We start from the raw sequence: 22,508 nt of genomic DNA, 5'->3' as shown, positions 1-22,508 counted from the left end.
TCTGTGTTATATTGTAAAAATCAGTGAGTAGAAAAGAGCCGTTGCTAACAACACCTTGAGTTAATGAAGAGCAGAACTGCACTTTATTTTTTGCATTGACCATATGCACTCAAATCTGTGTCCTTTCATTTATTCAACTGAACCTTCAAAAAATGATACAGGTTTGCAAAGTTTAATGCTGAGAGGCAGGTTAAGCCAAGCATGAGACTTCTCTGTGAAATTCATACTCTTATCCTTAAAACTCTGGTATTTATCTCATTCTGTCTGTCACTTCTCTTGCATGGTCTCTAGAAAGGTGTGCTTATGTTAGTGTTAAGGTGAATTGGATTTATGCCACCATGTTGCAGTCTCTAAATGAATATGTCAAAGGCTGTATAGTGTCTCAAATATCATTCAGAATGTGGTCTTTTCACTAACGTATGATCTTTCAGGTTAGAATTAAATTACAGCTTTTGTTTTCTTCTGTTATTCTGGCGAGATGAAATCATAAGCACTGTTACTGGTCTTAAGTCTCAGCTTCTGGACTTGTAAATCAACATTTATTGGGATTTTGGGCAGCGAAGTCATGAGTCTGAGAGGAAAAAAAGGATTTTTCTTCAAATGAATCATTTCATAGAAAATGGTATAATATCAGAGAAAAGAAAAGATTGCTCATAAATTGGACACGTTTTCATAAACTCTTTTCAAGTCAGTTTCACTCATGGAAGCAAAGAAAAATAGATGTTAAAAATAAAAATGAGGATAAAGCAAGTTCAGTAGCTATAAAAATTAATGAAGGCTTGGTCATATCATGGCAGAGTAAACTCAAACAAGCCTGCACCTTTTGAAAGACTGCTTTGATACTGATTTATCTAAAGAGACAGCCAAATTCAACCCATCATGTAATTAAAATGCAGTATCATATAATGACTCAGAAGATAGATTTAAGTCAGCTCCCTTCATTTCCTTCTTCCTCCCCATCCCAAATAAGAAGGCGAGAGACGTTAATTGAAAGTAGAGATTTCTTAGGATAAATGAAAATGCCAAGCAAGTCAGCTTTCCAAATTTATTGCCAGTATTTACAAAGCCAACATGTGGCAGAGTTGAGGATTGTTTCATCTCTTGAATGAAGAAGGTTGAAGATCTGCACAGCTGATCCATGTCTTCCCTGGCTCGAGGTGATCAAGCAAACACCTCCCCTTCCACATGAGAAGGCCTTTCTGCACATGTGGGAGCATCAGTTAGCTTTTTTGAATGTAAGTGAACCAAAAAGGAAGGTCTGGATCCTTCATGGACAAGGCGTGATCCCACTGTGCTCAGGCTTCCTGTCATCTGTCTCTTCCTGATTCCCAGTTACACTGTGAGCATTTTGGATTCCCTTCTCATGCATCTTTCTCTTCTGTATGAAGAGGTCTCCTCATGTATAAATGCAGAGGAGTAGGTTCCACTCTATTGCTTTGGCACTGTAGAAAATCAGCACAGAATTTATCACCCGTTTCCCCTTAAAGATAGTCAAAAATTGGGCTGCTGAATATGAATGATTGAGATAAAACTAAGTGCCTTGCTGAACAGAAGATTAACTTTTTGATCTAGGAGATAAGACCAGTGGATTACGGCAGTGGATTATAGTGTGCTTTTGGGCTAGCGGTTATCTCTGGAGCTCTGCGCATTAGTCAGGGCAAAATTACTGTCCTGTTTTTTTTCCCCTCTTTTGTTTCCCTCTAGTTAGCAGACCAGTTGATGGGAAGTTCTGCCCAGGCCCTGCTCCCTCTGCCTCCCAGCTGTGTGACCTGCCCTGTCCCTTGGAGTGCGTGGTGTCTGCTTGGCTGGCGTGGGGCCCCTGCCTTCCCGAAGACTGTCGGGACCGCCAGGGAAGAAGAGGTAAAGGCTTTTCTTGCGTGTTTCTTGTGCGGGATCTAAAGCAGGTAATGGAATATTATGATGAGATTGCAAAAGCAGCGGTGTCCAATTCTACATTGGGAATGTAATGTATGTCTTTTTAAATTAACGTAGGATAGAGCTCTTAGATGTGCACGCAGAAGTGGAATATGACCTTTAAAAGCTTTTTGCAGTTATTCTTGAAAGAAAAAAAAGGGATAAGATTTTCAGCCTGATTCAAATCCTTTTATCCTGCTCGGAACTTGTAGAAAGGGAGGATTTCTTGGGATGGCAACTGCAAACCTCCAGAGTGTGAGGGTGTCCCTGCTGAGTGCCTGGGCTGAAGTGAAAGACTTGGGTGAAGCTGAAGGGACTCAGGACTCAGGTGCATCCCACAGCACTGCCATGTGGAGTTCAGGCTGAGCTGAAAGATGGTTCTGGGTTTGGTTTAAATTCCTGCAAGGGGAGTGTCTGAAAACTGTTTAATATTGTCTGCGTCTTAATTATTTAGAATTCATGCTGGATGCTGCAATGCTTTGAGATTCATTGGTGAGCCATTCTGTCCTTTATAAAATAAGTTGGAAGGATACACTATTGAAGTTCAGGTCAGGGAATAAGTATTATTACTTGGAAGTTTTCTCTGAAACCAACATCAATTTTTGAAGTGATTGGAGCTCTTTGGAATTTTGCAAATGAAAAAGGATTGAAGTTGTATTTTTAAATATAAGGGTCTGCAAAATCATTGGGTTTTTAAATGGCTTCCAGTGGTGACTTTCTTTCTTTCTTTCTGCTGATGTGAGAATGGTGGAAGTTCAGTCTGTGGTATTCTGTGGTGTTGGGTTTTTTTATCCATTTTCTTTCCTGTTTCGTGGCCAAGTTGATTTCATGTAGCTTCCTGCTAATACTGTACCTTTGCACCATGTCTGGACACTGTTGTAGGAAAGACCACCACATATTTCTTGTGCGTTTCTTACAATTCTGTGTCATTTACATAACAAAAGGTACTGAAAGGTACTCACATATTAGTTCTGCATTTTATATCACTGCCTGACTTTTGGTTTTATTCAGAGGGAGATAGATTATGTAATCGATTCTTTCATTATTTTGTAACCTTTTTCGTCCACTTTACATTTGAATCTACCAATTTAATAGGATAGCATTTCAGAGAGGTCTGATATGCATTATGTATCAGAAATCCTTACACCTTCATAAGGCAGAATACTAATTTCTTAGTAAACTACTCTGCTGTGCCTTGAAACAAGTCTTGTCAGTAGTGGATTCTCAGGCAGATTTAAGTTGCTCTTTCTATCTTCATTTTCTTAACATTTCTCTCTTTTCTCTCAGTGTTACTATAATATTAATATGTGCCCCAGCAGTTAATTGCTGGTTTTGGATGTGTGTCTTTCTAACCAATGTTAATGAAAAGGAAAAAAGGAATTTTAAAAACTGTTGGAATTTGTTAGATTTTGCATGTTCAGACTGTGGGCAAATACAGCCAGATATCATTCCAGTCAGTTCAGTAGCTGCAAATGGGGTTCTTTCGATTCTTTATGCCCTCCACTTCTGCTTACCCTATAAGATCCTCTTGGTGCTAAATTATTGGTGTAAATATTCTTTGGCAGTTGTCTGGTTAATTCAGTTCTTCTTTTCCAGGCTTTAGAATGAGGCAGAGGAATGTGATTGTGGATCCTGTCGGCACCCAGGCAGGTTGTCCACATTTGTTTGAATCTATTCCTTGTGAGGACCCAACGTGTTACGAGTGGATCGTTTCAGAAGGAGTATGTGTTGCTGACCATGGAAAATGTGGACCTGGAAAACACATCCTGAAAACTGTGTGCAAGAACAAGAAAGGTAGGTAATGGTATAGTTTTAAAAACCTCCCTTTTAACTGGGTTTCTTCTGAATAACAATCACAATTATTTACAACAGCTTCTTACTGAAATTTTATGAAACCTCAGATTTTTGAGTTGACTGTGGTGATCATCAAAGCCTAAGGCTAATATTGACTGGGATTTTGCTTTGAGCTTTCCAGTCTATTTTATTTGAAATGAGAGACTCACCAGTACAGGTTATGTATTGTCCCTATGGCAAACACTGTACCACATCCACAGGACTTATTGTGACAATGGTGTGATACTGATGGCTTGGTTCTCCTTCATATCCTTTTTTAAGCACATCTTGTTGGGAAGTAGACTGTCATCAAGGCCAGCAGCACTATGGACATTGACACAATTAATCTGGCTCTTTGCATTGCTTCTCTAGCCGAAGTTTATAGCATGCAATTTGAATGTTTGTCGTCTTACAACAACCCACTTACCATCATGTGAAGGAATGCTCAGTTGTGCTGTCAGAATTAATACAAGAATTGCCTATTATCTAGATGAAATGATGGGAGTAATACTTTACCTACATGATAGCAGTTTGAGACCTGCAGACTGTTCAGTTTACAAGTTGTTAATAATGAATGAGTACATTTTTATACGACGTTTACAAACAACCAGCAAGAGCTGATTTCTTGTACGTGGTTTGAACTTGAGCCAGAAGTTTCATTTCTCGATAAGGTCAGTGTTGTCTGATCTTTAGATTCAATTACACGGAGCACAATTTTGCAGTCCTTAATCACAGTGAGAGTGTACTCTCATCTCAAAAGTAGCAAAATTGTGGAATTTGAGACCCTAAGTTTGTGTCTGAGATAGATAATTTTTTTTTTCATATGGTGCTCAGAGTGACCACAGAAAACAATTTCAAGTTGATAACATGAGAGCTTGATTGACAAGTGGTTAAAAATAATGTGTCATTTATGAGGCACAGGAATCTGATGGAATTAAATTATGTCTCTTTTGTCCATCTCGAGTAAAGATTCTTCTGAAATGCATCAGAAATATGTGGTTTTCTCCCAGGTTTGTGGAAATGGGGAAAAGATCTTCAACTCTTATAAAAATGACCTAGGCAGAATAGACTAGAGGGAAGCGATCAGTCTTTGAATTGAGTGGTCTCTTCAGATGTGTGATTCTAACTGTGTAAGTCCAGTTGTAACGTGGTGTGTGCAGATGGAACCCTGTATTGCTGAGGAGCACCATGTTAAAACTGTGCCAAGATCCATTTCTGTGCCCCAAGTTGAGGCTTGTAAGGATAGTGTGGCAGATACTCTGTCTCTGATCAAACTGTTCTCTATGGCTGTGATCTTTAAGAAGCGATGCCTTTGAAGCGTCTCTTCATCATTTAATTGCTCAAGAGCATATTGTAACTGTGTTTTTCATTTCCATTATTCTCTGCATGTTCTAGTTTCCAAAAAGCAGCACAGTGACATTGTCACTGTATGTGATCATTGTCTGTTCTAATTGAGAAGGCTTCCCAAGATGGACTAGAAGCACTGGTTAATAATATTTTTAAGCTTTTCTGAATTCTTTATTTAGTGGGGTAAGACTGGCAGAATCCTTGAAGTCAAGGTTGGAAAAAGTCAACTTGCTTCTTCTGTTCCTCCAGTAATATTAATTACTTTCTGTGTAACCTTTGTTCCTTCTGTAATGTTTAACAAGATTCCCACAACAATGCATGACATATTTTCTTGGATGAAGGCTGGAGTAAGCAGCAAGAGCTGCGTAGTGTTCTGCCTGGAGCAGCTGACCAATTGGTAGTGGAAAGCCAACAGGAGGAAATGTGAAGCCAAGACAAATCAGTTATGGGTAAAATAGCTTAAGATCTGTACTCATGTTTAGCATTTATATAGAAGTTTAAATTCAATGCAAGTAGCTGCCCTGCTGAAAGCATTTAGAGTAGCTGCTTTGTGTGTTGGTATTTTCGTTTATTTAAGTAGCTCTTGTAGAATTCAGTGCTGCATCCAAAGATTCAGTCATTTATCCACTGTCAGCCATGCCTAATATGGCTGCTCAGTATTCCCACTGTATGCCTAAAGAGATTAAAAAAACACACAACGCTTCTTGGACCACTTTAAATGACAAAATCAAATGTATCTCATCTTAACAACAAAGTTAATTAGAGCCTGCAGTATGTTGATTAGAGTACTTAGGTTCTTCTTTGTATCCCTCCCTGCAAGACGTCTTCCTTTTCATATAAATGCCAGACTTGTTGGCATGGTGCTCTCTTGCTCTTGTTGCAGAGTGTTAGTTCACCTCTACTTTAGATTTTGAAAGCAGGAAATGCATCAGCCCCACTTCTGTCAGCCCTACCACAGTGCAGGTTGGCATCTTGATTTCCTACCCTTGCCCATCTCCTCCTCTCCCACCATTTTCAGTGTGGCTGTGAACCCACATCCTCCAGTAGCTTGTGCTGTGTGGTGTGATGCTCTGCTGTTGCATGCTGCTCCCCTCAGCATGAGGCCTTTTTCATGATGAGACCAATTCTTCCCTTGCCAAAAATGAGCTTTAATTACCTTGCTTGCAGCAGGAGGAAACTGCCCATGTTTTTGCACTCCTATCTCCCATAGCACAGGACTTTGTTGCTTGGTCTAAACTTAGCTCCAGCACAGTGGGGCTTGGAGTTATATCTTATTTCTGACGTATGTTGCTGAAGATACAAGTGAATGGGGCACTGCCCCTTGTCTGTCCCATTACTGATCACTCCAATGTGTGGGGAGTGCACAGTGCAAGGGCCTCCATGAGTTTAGTTAGTGATGGGCACTGGATGCTTTAGGGAACTCTGCACAGGCAAAAGAATAGTACAAAAAGATGGACGATGGAACTGAATGTTAGATCAGTACCAGGCAGAATGTATTTAAGCACTTTCTTTATTTTTACAAACAACCCAAGAATGGTTAGTGATTTTTCTCAGAGTTATTTTAATTTGATCAACAAGGAATTGAATAATCTCCTGTTTGTAATGTATTCTTGATCAGAGTGTTGCAAGTATTTGACATTTGCATTTGGGCAGTCTTGATTAGAACTGACAAACATTACTGTGCATTGACTAGATGAAAAAAACATGAAATCTTTCCAGTTCAATTGCTCCCTTTAAATGTTGTTGTTCAGTAGATACAAAACCATGAACATGGTCAAACAATCTCATTTTATAATGCAATTGAACAGCAGCCAAAATACACTGTTTCATTTTGTGAAGACAGCGACTGAAATAATTTTTTGTATGTTCTGCTCTTTATTTCTCTGCAGTAGCTGCATGGATATCATGTACATTAAGGCAGAGGGAATCTGATGATAATGTAGACAGCAGGACTTGGTTCAGGGTAGGCAGATAGAAGTTCAGCACAGACAGGAGCTGATGTACCTTCATAGTTCTCCAGTCTTTTGGTTTAGATGCTTAAACAGACAACTGGGATTAACATCTTGTTGTTGGGTCCAGTCTGATACAGGAATTGTTTTCCATACCTGTATGAGAATATTAATAATACAGAAGTAGATTGAAACAAGACAAATGTAGAACCGATCTGTGATTTTGAGTTGCGCTTTCTACGTTGTGTATAGAAGAGTGATTCCGGTGAGGAGTGTGCCCTGACTGCACTGAGAACACGTGTGAAAGGAATTGCAGTGGTTTCATGAAATAACAGCTGTGCTCATGAAAATTAATAATTCATTTTTCAAGCATTTAAAAGATGTTTCTTAACAGTACGGCAAGCCAAATCTCAACTATTAGCATTGCTGCTGAATGAATTGTAAAGTGTTGTTATTCAGGATCTATTTGGTTGTAATTCCCATGTCAGCATTTATTAATTTTCATATTTGTGTTCTGATAACTACCAGAAGAACAATTGGTAACAACTCACTATCTCTGTAACAGCGAACAACCTCGTGTCTAAATAACAAAAAATATGGAGTAGTTTATATGTGAAGCATTCATTGTTTTCATTAGCAGATCATCAACAAAGTTTAACGCAAAGGTAGTCTGATTTTACTTGATTAAGGTTGTTTTACTCCTAGTTAATAAATCTAATAAAGGAAATTTAATTTAGATTAGAAGGAAGGATTAAGCTCTTTGGAACTACTGAGGTTTGTCATTCCTTTCGATGCTCTCAGCTTGGGCGTTGGGCTTACTTTGTTTTCTGGAATTAAACTTGTAGGCAATTTTAAGTGGCACCCAAATGGAAGTTCCTGGGCTCAGTCACAAAACTGCCTTCTTCTGCCTCACCTGGGTGCTCCCATGCACAGGATTTTTCTGCACCCTTCTCAGCCCTATCCAGCACATAGCTGGCTTGGTGGCGAGATCCTTAAGTCAGGTGAGATGGCCAATAGCTGATGAATGGAAGAAATCCCCAGAGAAAACATGCTCACCAGCCTTTCAAACCTGCTGCTGGAGCTTGTGATCAGAAAACCTTTGTTCAACTTCTGCTGCTATTCTGGCAGTACTGCTAGGAGTCTGACATACAGCGGTTGTCTTGTTGTTTAGCGATGTGATCTCTTTGATTCTGGGGAGTCATTATCCAGAATGGGGCATTTGTTGAGGTTGGAATAGATATTTTTATTACTTAAACATTATGAAGTTCACTGAAAAAAAGTGCACGTTGGGGTGAAATGGGTCTGTTCCCAAACTTGAAGGGTTTTTATTTGTAAAACTGGAAAACAGTTTTTCAGAGAGTCGGGATATTTTCCTTCAGCTCTTTTAAATTAGCTGTTTAGTGTTTGCTTTCTTGCGATGAAATAGACCAAGTCTGAAGCAAAATAATAAAATCAAAATATTTGAAAAGGAGAATAATACAAAAGCAAAATATTCCTTTTAGAGTAAACATTTTGCTTTATCTTGAAATTACTTCTTCTTAAATCCTCCCCTACTCTCTTTTCAGACTACGTAAAACAGTGGTTTTCTTTCCTTTTCCTTTTTTTTTGTCTTGGTTCTGTGCCCAAACAGAAATCCATTATTCACACAGCTCTATTGACAGAGCAGACACTGAAATCCTGTTGGAATTCAAGCGAAGAGTAAAGGGAAGTAAAGTAATCAAAGCAGTGTTATTTTAAGGTCCAGTATTATGTTCTACCACAGCCTGCCAGCGAAGCACTGCACCTAAGGACGCTTGGAGTCTCCTTGGGGGTAGAACATTAATATTGCTGGGTTCAGTCAGCTGCTTACACTTCCAGTCAGACTGTGTTCCTTTGTTCCCCAGGAGTTGTTGTCCAAGAAGATAGCTTACAATGAGTGTGCTGCTTGGTATGTGGTGTCACACAACATCAGCTGGCACATCCACAAGAGCTTGGCTTGCAGCCTTCAGAAGGCACTGCTGGGACAGGAGGCATCTCACTTCATTCCTCGTTTAGCTGTCTGAAAAGCTTAACATGAAATTCAACTCTTTAACTTTTAACCTGTCTTTAATCTGACCTTAATACACGGAGGAGGGAAAATCATTTCTGTGATACTATTTCCCAGATGTGTCTGTACACTGGGCAGGCTTAGGAAGGCTCTGACTTGCAGATGGGGCAGGTGGAGAGTGCTCTTCTAGGGAGTAAATGAGTGACCGATGTACAGCAAAATGTTACATAGCTCAGTCTATGGGTTAGGGACTATTTAGTCTTGGTTTCTTAGATCTTTGACATTCAGGAAGATGGAGCTATATACTGCTTTGCTCAAATCTGTGTGTTGTCAGCTTTAGCGTGACAGAACTTGCAGAGTGAGGTCTGAGTAGTACACGTGCTTTATGGACTATACTGTGCTGATCTCTCTGATGACAGAGACAGGGCCCAGTGGAACAGCGTGGAGCAGTATTGGGAAGGGCCAGGTGAGGATGAGGGGAAGGTTCTGCCCTGGAGAGCAGTGGGCATGGCCCTGAGCTGCTGGAGCTCAGGGAGTGTTTGGACAATGCTCTGAGATGTGGGGTTTGGATTTGGGGTGGTCTTGTATAGGGCTAAGACTCATGCATAAGTTCACTCACTCTTCCTCTTTGGTTGAGGGCGTACCTTACCAAACCCTGTCATTGGAGCTCCTGATCCCCAAACAGTAATTTTCTGGCAGGTGGAAACCCAAATCCTTGTGGCAACTAAATAGGATCTGTGCTGCTCATGTTGCAAACCATGGTGGAAGGGAACATATTAGCAGTAAGGCTGATGAGTGTCATGAGTGTTTCAGAAGTTTCCTTGAATGATGTATGGCTTGTTCAATAGATTTGAAACTTGGGTTTTTTTTTGTGTGTGTGTGGGGTTTTTTTTTTGGTAGTAATTAAGATTGATATGCTCTCTGGGCAGACTGGTTTATGAGCCTGGTGGAGATGTAGTTCCCTCCGTTAGCTCTTACCTTTCTGCAGCTGAGTCATCGCCAAATGTGTAACATCTCCTACTGGAATCATTTAAAAAGACAAAATTCAGGTTGTGATGTGACCCAGGAAAGGTGCGTCAACAATTTGAGGACAGACACCTTCATGGAGTCCAGTGAATTTACTGCTTTTGCAACCCCTACTCAGGCTGATGTCCGCAAAAGAAACAGAAGATCGTTTTTAGGTTAATTTTAGGGAAAGCTGCTGAAAAGGAAGAACTTTCTTTGCTTAGTCACACCAAGACTTTTAAAATTCATTCAAGACTGCAGTGAACGTATGGCTCACAAGTCAAGGAAGATAGAAACTCAGACATCTATATATATATACAATTCTTGCTTTAGCTGTATTTGCATAGATATGTGTGTGAGAGTCAGGCTCATTGTGCTATAATACAGGGTATGGTGTTTAATGGTGGAAAGCTGGGGGTGTTAAGCTATGGTCTGAAATCTAGAGGATAAACTCGGATATACTTTGATTAATTTCCTTTGCCCTTAAATGCACATATGTTGCACGGTTTCCAGCTGAACTGCGGCTGTACCTTGCAAATCCTGGCAGCATGATTTGTGTCAGTCACCCAGAAGGCAGCTATAATCAGTATCCAGAGGCGATTTCAGCTCTGTAGAGTCAGCAGACACAGATACCAGTCGAGTTGATTAGGGATACAGACAGCTTTCATCCTCCCTGTGCTTGTCAATATAAAGAATTACAGTTACCTGTGAAAATAGTTTCTCAGTGTCAGCTAAGGTAAGTGTGAGCTTGTGGTGTGGTGCAGAGTGCTCTCAGATGAATTTCTACGCATGAACACTATTCTTTTCAGTATCTGCTGCTCTTTTTTTCATACATAATGTCTCCAAAAGATGTTTTTTAAGACTTCAGAAGGGTGTTAAAATGGTGTGGACAAAGGCCATTTCTTCCCTATGGCTGTAGCAGTGGAGAGGAGATGGATTTCCTGCTTGAATTCATGAGCGGGAACAGCAGGTGCTGCTTTTCTTCCTTTCTTTTTTTTAATTAACTTGAGCCTTCTAACACCTGTAGAATAGGAACAAAGGTTTCAGGTCACCGTTTCAGAAATGGAAATTGTAACATTAAGAAAAAACATAAACATTACTCATTACTGCAAGATTTTTATTGCCCTTTTGTGCTTTAAATGTTATGGGATGAGGCTGACATAAGTTGATCTGAGTTTGTGGTAAAGGTTACCTAAAGAGCATGGTGTGTGCGAGTGACCTGCAGTCTGTAACACTGGTGTGAGAGAACTGAAGAAGCTGCATGGAAGGATTAATTTTTTTATATTGCTCTATATTAGTGCAAGTATAACTAAAATTAACTATTTCTTGAAAGAGTGAAATGGACTGAAATAGGGTTCCTGTATTATAACTCTGCATGTGTTTATGGATTTTGGATCTGAGGGAGTGAAGTTACCTCAGGAGTAGGTGGGGGATTTGAGAGTGAGGGTGTGAATCTCGTCTGAATCTGGGGACTAAACAGGTTCCTAACGAGTTCCTAATGATTTCACTGCCATTTTAGCAAGGAAAGAAGCATTTAACGTATATAGAGTATTTTCCTCACTTCTTGTACATTACTGGTAACACCTGTGTTGTCTCTTATACACAGAGCACAAAGCTCACAATTTTGAGGAATATAAATGGGGATGCTTTCTGGCATCTTTTTATGCTTCTTATCCCAAGTGGAGTTGCTAAGGCGTTTTGTGCTCTAGTCACACCTCTGTTCATTTTGATACCTAGAAATGTATCCTCTGAAAATAACCAGTGGCTATTCATAATGCTCACGAGTTATCTTTTTGCCCGGTTTTGATGTGGTGCTTTCAGAGCCTCTTTGCATAGTTGTGACATGGGGCAAACCACAAAACTTCCTTGAGCTTTGGTCTCCTGTCTGTAATAGCCCCTTGGGAGACATGAATTCAAAGCTCCTTGCATTTACACTGTCCTTAAACCATTTCTCTTTTTAACCAGATATTACCGCATGTGTATATGACACCATTCCAACCATTTTTCTGAAGGATCCTGCAGCTAAATTGTGAGAAAACCCAGCACAGGTTGTGCAGACATGAACCTTTCATTTAAGCAGCTGTTCTGATCCCTTCATGTTGAAAAGACAGGAGATCATTTGCAGAAGTGTTATCAAAATACCTTCTGAAAAAAGATTGGAGTGAGCCAGGAGGGATTCCTGTTCTCTGTACTTGCAGCTTTTATCCTCCCTTGGTGATGATGCAGTCTTTGTCTGCATGTGCTCAGCCTCCTGCCCCACAGCTCTGCACCTCTCTGCGTTTCCCATTCATCCCATGGGGCAGACCAGATGCTGGATACATACCAAGCTCTGGGTGCTGGACTTTGACCAGCCCATGTCTGGCCAGTGAGGAAAGCAGGCTGGATAACTTTCCCTAAGTAATGGCAAATAATTTGTGACTTTTTCCATCAGGCTGCTGCTAGTTCAAGTAGACATGTAAACCTTTAAGGGACCAACCTTACGTCCGTTTTGGTTTACATCAGTGACTGGTTTCAAGAAGAGCATGATAGCATATTGTGATTTGCTTAGGAAGCCAGGCTAACACACAGAAGACTGCTTTTAACATAGTTGATACTGTTTTCTTCTTCTTAATAGACAGAAAATTGTCCAGTTCTCGGTTCAAATTATTTTAGCTGGGACCTTCTTTCCCAAGAGACATACTGCAAACAGCGTAATGGATTTAAATTAAGCGGAAGGTCATTAGGGTAAAGAAATTGCTGGTGTTTTATTGCATTCTGTACGTGAGGTCTGGTAGGCTGGAATCCAAGCGACCATACAACCCATAGCAATGGAAGGCAGCCCAGGATCTGGTGGTGTTGCCCTGCCATGGGGATCAGCAGCAAGCTTCTTGCAGTGCTCATGGAAGGAAATCATTTGAGTACAGCTTAAATAGGCAGTTTCTCACATTGATCTCTGACCACAGACCTTTTTGTGGAGGAGAAAGAGGTGCCCTTTGTGTAATTTAATCCTTTCCTGCTGGGTGGCCCTACAGAAGGCTTTTTCTGTAGCTGAAAATCCTTTGGTGTTGTGTGCGGTGCAGAAATGATTGGAGCTGCCTTCATACAGCACTTGAGTGAAAATTAGCGCTGCCCTTTCTTAAAGTTTCTCTTTGTTTATGAAGCAGAGTTGATGAAAAACAAATTTAATTCCTTGTTTTGAGGTTAATGGATGCCAGAGGGGAAGGTTCCTCCCTTAAAACACAAAGTTTGGGCAAACTTTAATTAGGAGTTCAGGACGTGGAAATTTTAGGCTGGTGCTGCACTGCAGAGATTGGCTCTGCCACGTGATGGTCTGTCATTTTATTAAGGTAAATCTTCCTCTTAATTCCAATTAAATATTGTAATGCTAGGAATCTTCATTAAGAAACAATTCGTGTTTAGTCCAGTGGTAGTAATGAAAAGGATGTGCTGAAATGGTAGAGAAATTGCAGAGAGGGGGAAATGACTGTGGGGTACAGCTCCTAAATGCTCTCTACTGTTCTTTTCTGGGTCAAATTCCCATTGAGTTTCAGGGCTCCTCACACGGATTCTTGTTTGTGTAGAAACACAAGAGATCAGTGGACCTTGACTGCAGCACTGAGCTCTGAAGTAGTAACAAGAAGTAATAGACTAAGACTGGACAGAGAAGACTGGACTCCTAATTCTGCCAAAACTTGGATGCCAGGTTATTATTTTAAGTATAGATTGCATTATCGCTCCTGTTTATCTCTGAATTGAATCTCATATTTAAGAAAAGGGAGCTTTTGTGAAGTGCTGGAGTGAATGTGAATTAGTGAATTGGGGAAGATTCAATCTTCGAGGAGATGGAGAACAATTTAAAAGTCCATTGTTCGGTGTTCATCTTGTTTTCTGCCTGTATGAAACACGTCTGCAGTTGTCTCATATTGGGAACTGCTTTTGTTTGGAAGAATTAGACAAGTAACAGGAAAAGGTTTTTCATAGCTCCTTTTCAAGTAAACAACCAGTTAGAGTTTTATCTTTAGGCAGCTGACAAATGCTAGAGCGTTTTCCAGTTCTGAAGTCTGTTCCTCCCATATTGCATGCTTTAATACAGCATGGTTCATAAAGCAGATCCTTTTTTATTTTTTTCCTTTTCTTCTCTGCCTCCCCCCCCCCCATAGAATTCAAACTGAGATGTGGGATTTGGGCTGGTAAGCATGAATTTGTGTAGTTCCCTGCTGCGAGCTGTGTGTGCTTTGCCATCGGGTGTCTGCTCATGTTGCCATATGAGCCTTCACACTGATCCAGCAGTCACCAAGCCCAGAAACAGAAACAAGGACAAACAAGGTGTGTGCTGGGTCAGTGCTGTGTGAGCAGAAAGCGCTGCTGCTTCCTTTCGTATCACCAAGGAGGAAAAACCAATCCTGCTAAATCGGTTCTGTGCCTTGGTCTTGTGGCTAGGATGTCTGGGGGGATTCAGATGTTATGACCAGTGGGAGGCAGGTATAGTTTGAAGAGGGCCTTGTTTCAGAAGAATATTGGAGGCAGATGGCAGGCAGGACATGGTTGCCCATCCTACTTTGTAGAAACCAAAATGATCCTATAAGTTCCAATTCCAGTTTTCCCATCAGATGTAAAATTCCCACTAAATGCAGCAAGAATTTTCCCCAGTTTCACCAGATTGCCCAAGTTCAGTGCAAAGTCAGCACTGTTTTGTGTGCTCAGTACTGTACCAAAAGACTGCAGTGGGGAGGGTGGTTTGCTTTTGTTGATGTTGTTTACAAATAAAGCTGACTGGTTTGGTATAACTGTGTTGCAAACTCACTGAGACTGTAAATTTAATGGAGTGCTCCCAGGGCATGCATAGATCTAAGGGTAACAGTTTCTTGCCTATCAATAAGTATCTTAACGCCTTTACTTTTAATACTGTGTATAGGACTTAAATCCCAGGAAAGTAATTCCACCACTGCCATTCCTTTATATCATAGGAGTCTGTATTAATTCAGGCTCGGCTCAGTTTTCTAATACATTATTTATTTAGCTCTTCAAAATGTCTGTGGTACTGCATGTAGTTGACGGAGCATATTCCTGTTTGTTAATATTAAATGGCAACCTGTTTTCCCAAGGCGCTTAAATAAATGAATGCCTTCAAATAAGGCTGTGATTTTAAAACCCCCTTTTTTTCTTCCTCTGTGGGAACTGTGGCATCCCATAATCTTACCTATGATTCCTCTTCTCTACAGTCATCTATTTTAATAGTTCTGGAAGCATTTTTATTTCTTCAATATCATTTTGTGATAAAAACGCTTGTTGAGGGCTTGATTCTGATATCTAATCTGGCTTTTGCTCCCTCTCTCCTGGGAGATGCAAGCTTAGAATCACCCTTAGATTCAGTAACAAAATCGCTTACATAAAGGGTGAAGTACTGAGCTGGTATTTGCTGGCACTTGGCAAAGCTTACAGATCAGGGTACACAGCAGTGCTGCGGAACTGATGGCAAAACAAATGGTGTACAGTGCTTGGAAATGAATGAGTCATGTGAATGAACGTTGACACGTACATCTTCAGTACCATATTAAGATTAAAGTGAGTTGTCTGCTGTACAATTGCATAATTGCTTCAGTGACTGATTTGGTGTTGCTCTGTAATAAGTTGTGAATACTGTATGCTGACCTGGTTAATGGGATATTTACTGAATGAATATATTTGTATAGTTTAATGGGAGGGTGTTTGGTAAAATTAGCAGGATGAGAAAGAATGGCTGAAGAAAGTGATTCTTCAGTGAGCAATAGAGTCATAATGAGACAGAGCTGGGTTTGGAAAAGGCTCAGGAATAAGGAGAGGAAAAAATAGAAAGTGTCTTGGTCAGATTAAGCTGTCCTTGGAAAGGAAGAAATAAACTGAGGTGACAAATGATGTGATGGGAAGGCTGTGTGAGGACAGGTGAGACCTTGGGGGGGCAGAAGCCTGTAAGAGGAGCTCACATGGCCTTCTGGTTGCCTTTGCCTTTTCTTTGTCCTTCTGAGACTGCTGGAGGGAAAGTGCTGCTGCTACCTTTGGGATTCGGGAGAACAGGGGTGGTGTGATGTGGGCTGGAGCCTCCTGTGTGCAATAAGAGGACAGTGGCCATATTGTGCTGTCCCTACAGGCACTTCTGGGGTTGCTGTAGGCTCCTGGTGCCCATGGCTTGCCATGACATTGCTGAGTCGGGGCCACCCAAAGCTTCAGTCTGGTCACAGAGCTCCGTTGGTAGAGTGTTAAGGGCTCCAGCTGGGGGGAGGTCACCTCTCTGCTGCTGTGTGAAGGCTTGGAGGAGGAAGCTACGCAGGGCCAGATCGCATTCTGCATCCCACTGCAGAGATCTGTATCCAGCACCCAGGCTGGCACTGCATCGACTGTCAGGGTGATGAGAATGCACAACACTTGGTGGTACCCTGAGCCAGGCTTTGGCCCCACTGGGGGAGGCAGCCTCCTTCCAGCAGTAGCAACAGCTTCATTTTTACATATCTCTCTTTCAAATTTAGCTATTTTAACCACTATAGACTAAGATAATTATTTCATGAAGAAATATTATCTGCAAATTAACCTTGGATCTTTGCGTAGGTTCAGAAAGAGAGAGATAAGGAATTTTATCACAAATTGCAGACTTTCTGGGTTTAACGTAAAGGCCGTGGCAAGTAATACATTTAAACTGCATTTAAGTAGAAAAGACCAGAATATCAAAGTCTAAAAGCAATAAACATTAATTTATTCAGAAAGTTTTTATTTTTTCTTTCTAGTTTATATGTTCTTTTCGCACACTGTCATTTAATGAGGTTATACTCTGATTAAAGTGAAAAAAAAAAGAAAGTAAAATTAAAAGGGAAAAGTGTTTCATTCCAGTAGATAAAAATGTTGCTTTTAAAGTATTTCAGCTCACCCTGCGTTGTCTGAGCTGGCTGTACAATTCTCCCTTCATTCCGTGTAGCTGCTAGACTAACAGATTTGGGGGGAAAAACTCCCCCTCCCATAGAGTTTCTATTGAAATCTGTATTTTCATTTTCTGTGACAACTAACACAATTCCTGTAATCCTTTTCAAATATTCACTGGCAGTCTTCCCAGACATATATTTTGAAGGTTAAATGGTTTAGGATTTATGTACTCTACTACATAGGTAGATCTGAATAAGCTAATAAGCCTGTATGGCCTCTCCATTGCCATGACCAGCTTGGATCTCAGGAAGACTATAGCTGTGGCAGCACGGAGTTGGAGCTGTTTAATGAACTGTGGTTCTCATCTCTCTGCTGGGCTAATAAGCCCAGGGTGAGGCGTTGGGCTGGAAAACTGCTGTTAGTAGTTGCAGTGCTCACTTGGGTATTGTTACACAGTGCTTCTTCATGTGGTGTACCTACCTGGTAGCTTGACGTTTTGGCTTTCTGTCCAGGAACATCTCTCTTTTTTATTATAGGTTGCAGTTGGCATGAGTACAGAGCAATAATTAAAGTAATATTCCATGAGGTTTGCATTTTAGTACAGCAGTTTGATTAAAATTGGATATGCTTTTTTTCTCTCCCTTGAGAAACATTGCTCTCTTCATGGCTAATGAAGAGGAACAGCACTGCGATCAATATTTATGGTGTCATGTGGGGCACCTGCATTTCTTTCAGCCCTTTTTGTACTGTAGAGCTGGAATGGATGTTGTAACTCCAAGGTAATTAATGGCTAAATGTGCAACTTGATATGAAATCTTGAATGACACTTCTTTGTATTGTTTCTTCGGAGTCATGTGTGACTTTTACAGGTTTGCTGGTTCTCACAGCTGATGTGGTAGAAGCAGGAATGTGTTTTTTTCAGTGAAGTCCTTATGGATCCCTCAGTTACACCCCATGGTATTAATTCATGTGCTCTCTGTATTGGGAACAGTCTCTCTTGGGAGCAGAAACTCTTGCCATTGAACACACACACACACAAAAAGAGCACGTATGCACTCTTTCAGATGAGTTAATTGAAAATCAAAGAGTAGAAGTCTTTTTACATTTCAGTCTTTTATACGTGTCCCAATAACCGCTGAGCATAGCGAATGTTTAAGTCAGAAATGAGTGTTGCAAAGTTTGCTGACTGTTCTGCGCTTCTGAATCTTACTGGTTTTTGGTCTGCTTCTGTCTGTGCTGGAGCATTATTGTGCAGCTGCTCATGGAGTCCACAGAATCTGGCAGTATTCTCTGTCCGTGGAACTTTGCTCATCTCTTGACTCCTTCAATGCTTTCTCAAAACAACAGTATCATCTTTGAACGCTTGGTGGGTTGCTCCTTGCAAAGTTCTCCTGTTCTCTGCCAGCGACAGGGGCTGGAGGCAGTCCAAAGTAATTAGTGAGTATTTTGGAGACTGCTTTGGCAGCCCTGTTAAATATGTGCAGTCAAGGCAAGATTACTATGGGGGCTCATCATTTTTCTCATTAGGGCATCTCTGTGATCTGTAGTCTTTTTTTTTTTAATTGGAAATTAGCCACTCTTATTAACACAGGAGATACCCTTTGGTCAAAATCGTGACAGGATAAATGTGTATAGTTCCTAATAAAGAGAGAGGAAATACATCTGTGTACATCAGGGTGGAAATTTGCCCTTTTGTGTCCATTCCATTTCTCTCGGAGGAGAATTTCATTTTCTAGTAAAGGCAATAAATTTTCACTGCTCAGATAAGTGACTACAGAGGTTCATCATCAGGATTTGAGGAAATAAGCCTCCTAAGAAGATGGATGATGACAAAGGGAGTAAGAGTTGTTATCCAATCATTTGTCATAGTCTAGAGCATTAAGATATATGGGCAAGCCCCCTACACAATGTGTAAAGTTCCTTCTTCCATCAGATGGTTAGTACGTAATAACTTATCTTGTGTGTTCAGCCAGCATTACATGCTCTCTGAAAACTCATTTTGTTTGCCTCTCTGTATGCACAGTAAGTGTATACATTATAAGTGTATATATTGATAGGAAGTATTCAGACATCTTCAAAATGCAGCCCCATGATTAGTGAAGGTTAGAGCAGGCTTCCCTGGTGCTCACATTGACTCCCTTCCCTCCGCCCTCCATCCTTGTCCAGATGTTAACAAGAACTGCCTTTCCTGATGCGCTGGTACTGCTGTGCTCCTGGCTTTCTCTGGAGACATTTCACTCTGACTGCTTTCCTGCGATTCCCTGTTTTACAGGAGCCTTCCTCTGGTTCTGCCCTTGTCTCAAGGCTTCGAAACCATGTAGCAACCATTGGATACAGTGTCAGTGAAAAATGAGATTAAACATTCATGGCTGTGGGAGCGTGTGTTAGCATATATGTATTAATTCAGCACTTCCTGCTGGCTTTCAGTATATTGGGAGGTTACGCTGCCAGTGAGGTGACTTTAAACTCTCTTCCATCTGTGGAAGAGTACATTTCAATTGCTTGAGAGCAAGTAAAATCTTGTTCTGCATTCCTAGTTTCAAAGCAACCTTGCCCCTTTATTTTAACACACAGTTCCTATCTAGACCAAGCGTAGCTAAGACCAAATTTAGTAATAGTTTTTTGTCCTGTGACAAAATGTTGATTGTTACTCTGGCATAGGAGCTCTTTTCCTTATCCTTTAACAGTTTGCTTACTTTATGATGTTAATAGTGACAAGTGTGCAGCTTTGGCTGCCTTGGTGACCCGCTCCCTGCTTTGCTGCTTGTTGCAGGATGTCACACACAGGTGAGGTTTACCCTGCTCCATCTGGGTGCGCTGTGGCATGGAGTAGCTCAGGAACCTGACTGCCATCAGCTGAGTCTGAGAGCTTGGCATCTTGCACTAAGTCTTAGAAAACCGTGGGAAATACTCCAGTGTGGCAGTTTCTTTATATATACTGGAGTTTTGATATGGCCCTCAATGGACTTCCTCCAGCCTTTTTAGGTATTTCATGGCCAAAAACCTCTATGGGGTCAATATATTTGTTTGCATTTCTTTCTTGTAGCTGGCTGTGCTGACTGCTGATGACTCACAAGCAGAGAACTTTCATTTCGTTCTCCTTGATAAGGTTTTTAGGTATAAAAGTATTAGGCTCAGTCTTCAGTGGTGGCCAGGAAACCTGTGTAAGGGATGTAGACATGGTGGGAATTGAGCAGCTTTCCAGCAGACTGACTTCAGTTTGGGTGTGCAGTCCTTTGGGCATTTAGTGCCTGGTCACAAATGGGAGATCTGCTCCTCTGGGCTCAGGAGGCATCGAGCATCATGTGGTCATGTTTCCATGTAAGCAGACCACAATTCTGAGTCCTAGCTGTGTAATTGCAGCACTAATAATAGCTACCATTTTTGATCACTCAATACCGAATATAAAGGTGGTTGTTCCTGTTCCTTTTTCAGAGTATTCTATTCTGCAGGCTTCTTTTCCCCATTTTTGCCTTATCTTTGATTGAACAATTACCTGAAATGTGATGAGGACATGGTATGCAGAAAGTCATCGGCTTGTCTTTTTTCCCGATGACTCTGAGGCGCGTGTGAGCGGCGGTTATCTCAGCTGCTGATCAATGAAGCTGGAGCTAATGTGTGAAGTGACCTTTTGGAAGAAAAAGAAAGTTGTGCCAATATTACAGTTGTAGTTTGAGTCAACTTTCACACTTCATCATGTGTTTAGTTGCAGGAGCTGCCACTTCACTGACTTGTATTGCTATATCACTCAGTATTATGTCAACCAAGTCAAGAGACGTTCAGGATTTGTCTTGTTTGTCAGTTGTCATGTTTTCATTGGCCACGTATCATTACTGTCACATGATGACCCTCATTGTTTTAAGGTTAGATTTCACTTGATCTTCGTGGTTCCTCTCTGGTATTATTCCATCTGACAGCAAGTGGCTTTACACAAGTGTGGAGACTTGCATTCTGCACACATCTCACAGGTGTTCACTGGGTTGCACTGTGAGTTTTCCATGCTGGCTAAGGTCATCCCATGCTTTCACCTGTTTGTCTTTCCTGTAGTTTGAAGCAGCATAGCTGTATGGTTCCCCATTTGGTGGAGCCATTGGGATTTTTACCTTTGAAATTAGACCTGGTTTACAGCTGCCGAGGGGTAAGCAAAGGTTATGCCCTGCTCTATGTTTTTGTTGTGCTTAGGAGTCTGATGGATGGAGCACTCAATTATTTAGCATCTATCACATTTTCACATGCAACACCTAAACAATCGCTTACTTTTCCTCCAAGTATATAAAATGTCATTTTGCTACACTAATCCACAAACCTAAAGAAGCATTTGCTGTTGCTTAAGTTGCCCTTTGAATGAAATAACATCTGAATTGAAATTTTAAGTATGCATGAAGACAGTAAGGTAGCATTTGCAGTGTTAGGATTTCAATAATGTATGGAATTAGCAGAGCTTTATTGTATTTCTGTGCCTGCGTGCCCTCCGTTGAGTAAAAGTTGTAATAAATATAAGTTCAAAGGTAAGATTTTATTGCTGTGCATGAGAGGATAAAAAATAAATTAGAGTAATGTAATCATGCTCATATACGTTATGAATTTTGAACACTGTCTATTAGAAGGTTTGTCAAAATGTGCTTAGCTTTGAAAATACAGATTAACGCTGAAGGTTTTAATATTGTTCTTCCTTATGTGCATATTCCTTGAGAATATCGGTGTAAAATATCTCCTGCCGAAAGCAATTGTCATAAAATGGCACTTTCCCATTTTAATAGCTGAATAATCAGAACAGAAATATTTTCTAAGTTGCTGAGGGGTTATTGCTTTTTTCATGCAAAGAAATTTAGCTGTAGAAAACTGAATTTTATCCAGATTTTCTCTAGTTTTTCTGTTTCAGTTCTTATATTTGAAAAGCGTGCCCAAATGCCTCCTGACAGTCCTGACAGTTCCAAGTGTTTATAAAGGGGGAGGGAAGCCTTCATTTGATTCCATTTACTGATTCTGTGTTTTCCCTTAATCTAGTAGCAAAGTTAAAATAGTACTTCTCTAACAACACCGGGGAGGGGGTGACTGGTTGGAATCTATCTGGGCTCTTTACAGTTCATACATCTTTTTTTTTTTGCTGCCATGGAGCAGCTCAAAGACGGACCAGGTCAGCACTGCAGGCTTACTGGGAGAGCAGCTGTTTTTGCTCTGAAGTATCAGCTCAACACGTAGGCCTGTCTTTAGCACCCGGGGAACTCCAACTTTGAACACTTTTTGACATCAAAGTCAGTTCTTTCTCCTGTTTTCTCCAGTTACTGTGCATTTATCATCTTCTTTGCTTTTTTTTCCTCTGTAAGCAGTGGGCATATTCTGATCAGATGATTGCAGCATAAGCTCTTTTAGGAAGTCCTTTTAACGCTGTCTTCAAGCCTATAGCCCCACCTGTTTGGTCTGAAACAAGTGAACAGCTGTAGACATGCACACACATTTTGGTTTCAGCAAAGGAGCTGGCAGTGGGTGGAATGCCAACTGGAGTAGTCCAGCTCTGCGTGCCATCTTCTGGAGTCAGCTGCCTTGGTCCAGCACTATTGGAG

The 22,508-nt window shown here is 40.9% G+C and overlaps 1 protein-coding gene across 5 annotated transcripts in view; it reads left to right on the top strand.

The window, feature by feature from the left end:
• THSD7B (thrombospondin type 1 domain containing 7B) overlaps window positions 1-22,508 on the top strand; it is a 282,914-nt gene that overhangs the window by 118,525 nt on the left and 141,881 nt on the right. For all 5 annotated transcript variants that reach the window (XM_072342394.1, XM_072342396.1, XM_072342397.1 and 2 more), the window contains exons 7-8: window positions 1,705-1,860; window positions 3,511-3,708. In XM_072342394.1, the coding sequence (XP_072198495.1) occupies window positions 1,705-1,860; window positions 3,511-3,708 (354 nt within the window). The remainder of the gene's footprint in view (window positions 1-1,704; window positions 1,861-3,510; window positions 3,709-22,508) is intronic.

This window comes from Excalfactoria chinensis, chromosome 7 (assembly GCF_039878825.1).
Source record: "Excalfactoria chinensis isolate bCotChi1 chromosome 7, bCotChi1.hap2, whole genome shotgun sequence".
In the NCBI taxonomy this organism is placed as follows: Eukaryota; Metazoa; Chordata; class Aves; order Galliformes; family Phasianidae; genus Excalfactoria; species Excalfactoria chinensis.
Note: the sequence above shows the minus strand (reverse complement) of the source record. Positions and strands in the feature narration are given on the sequence as shown.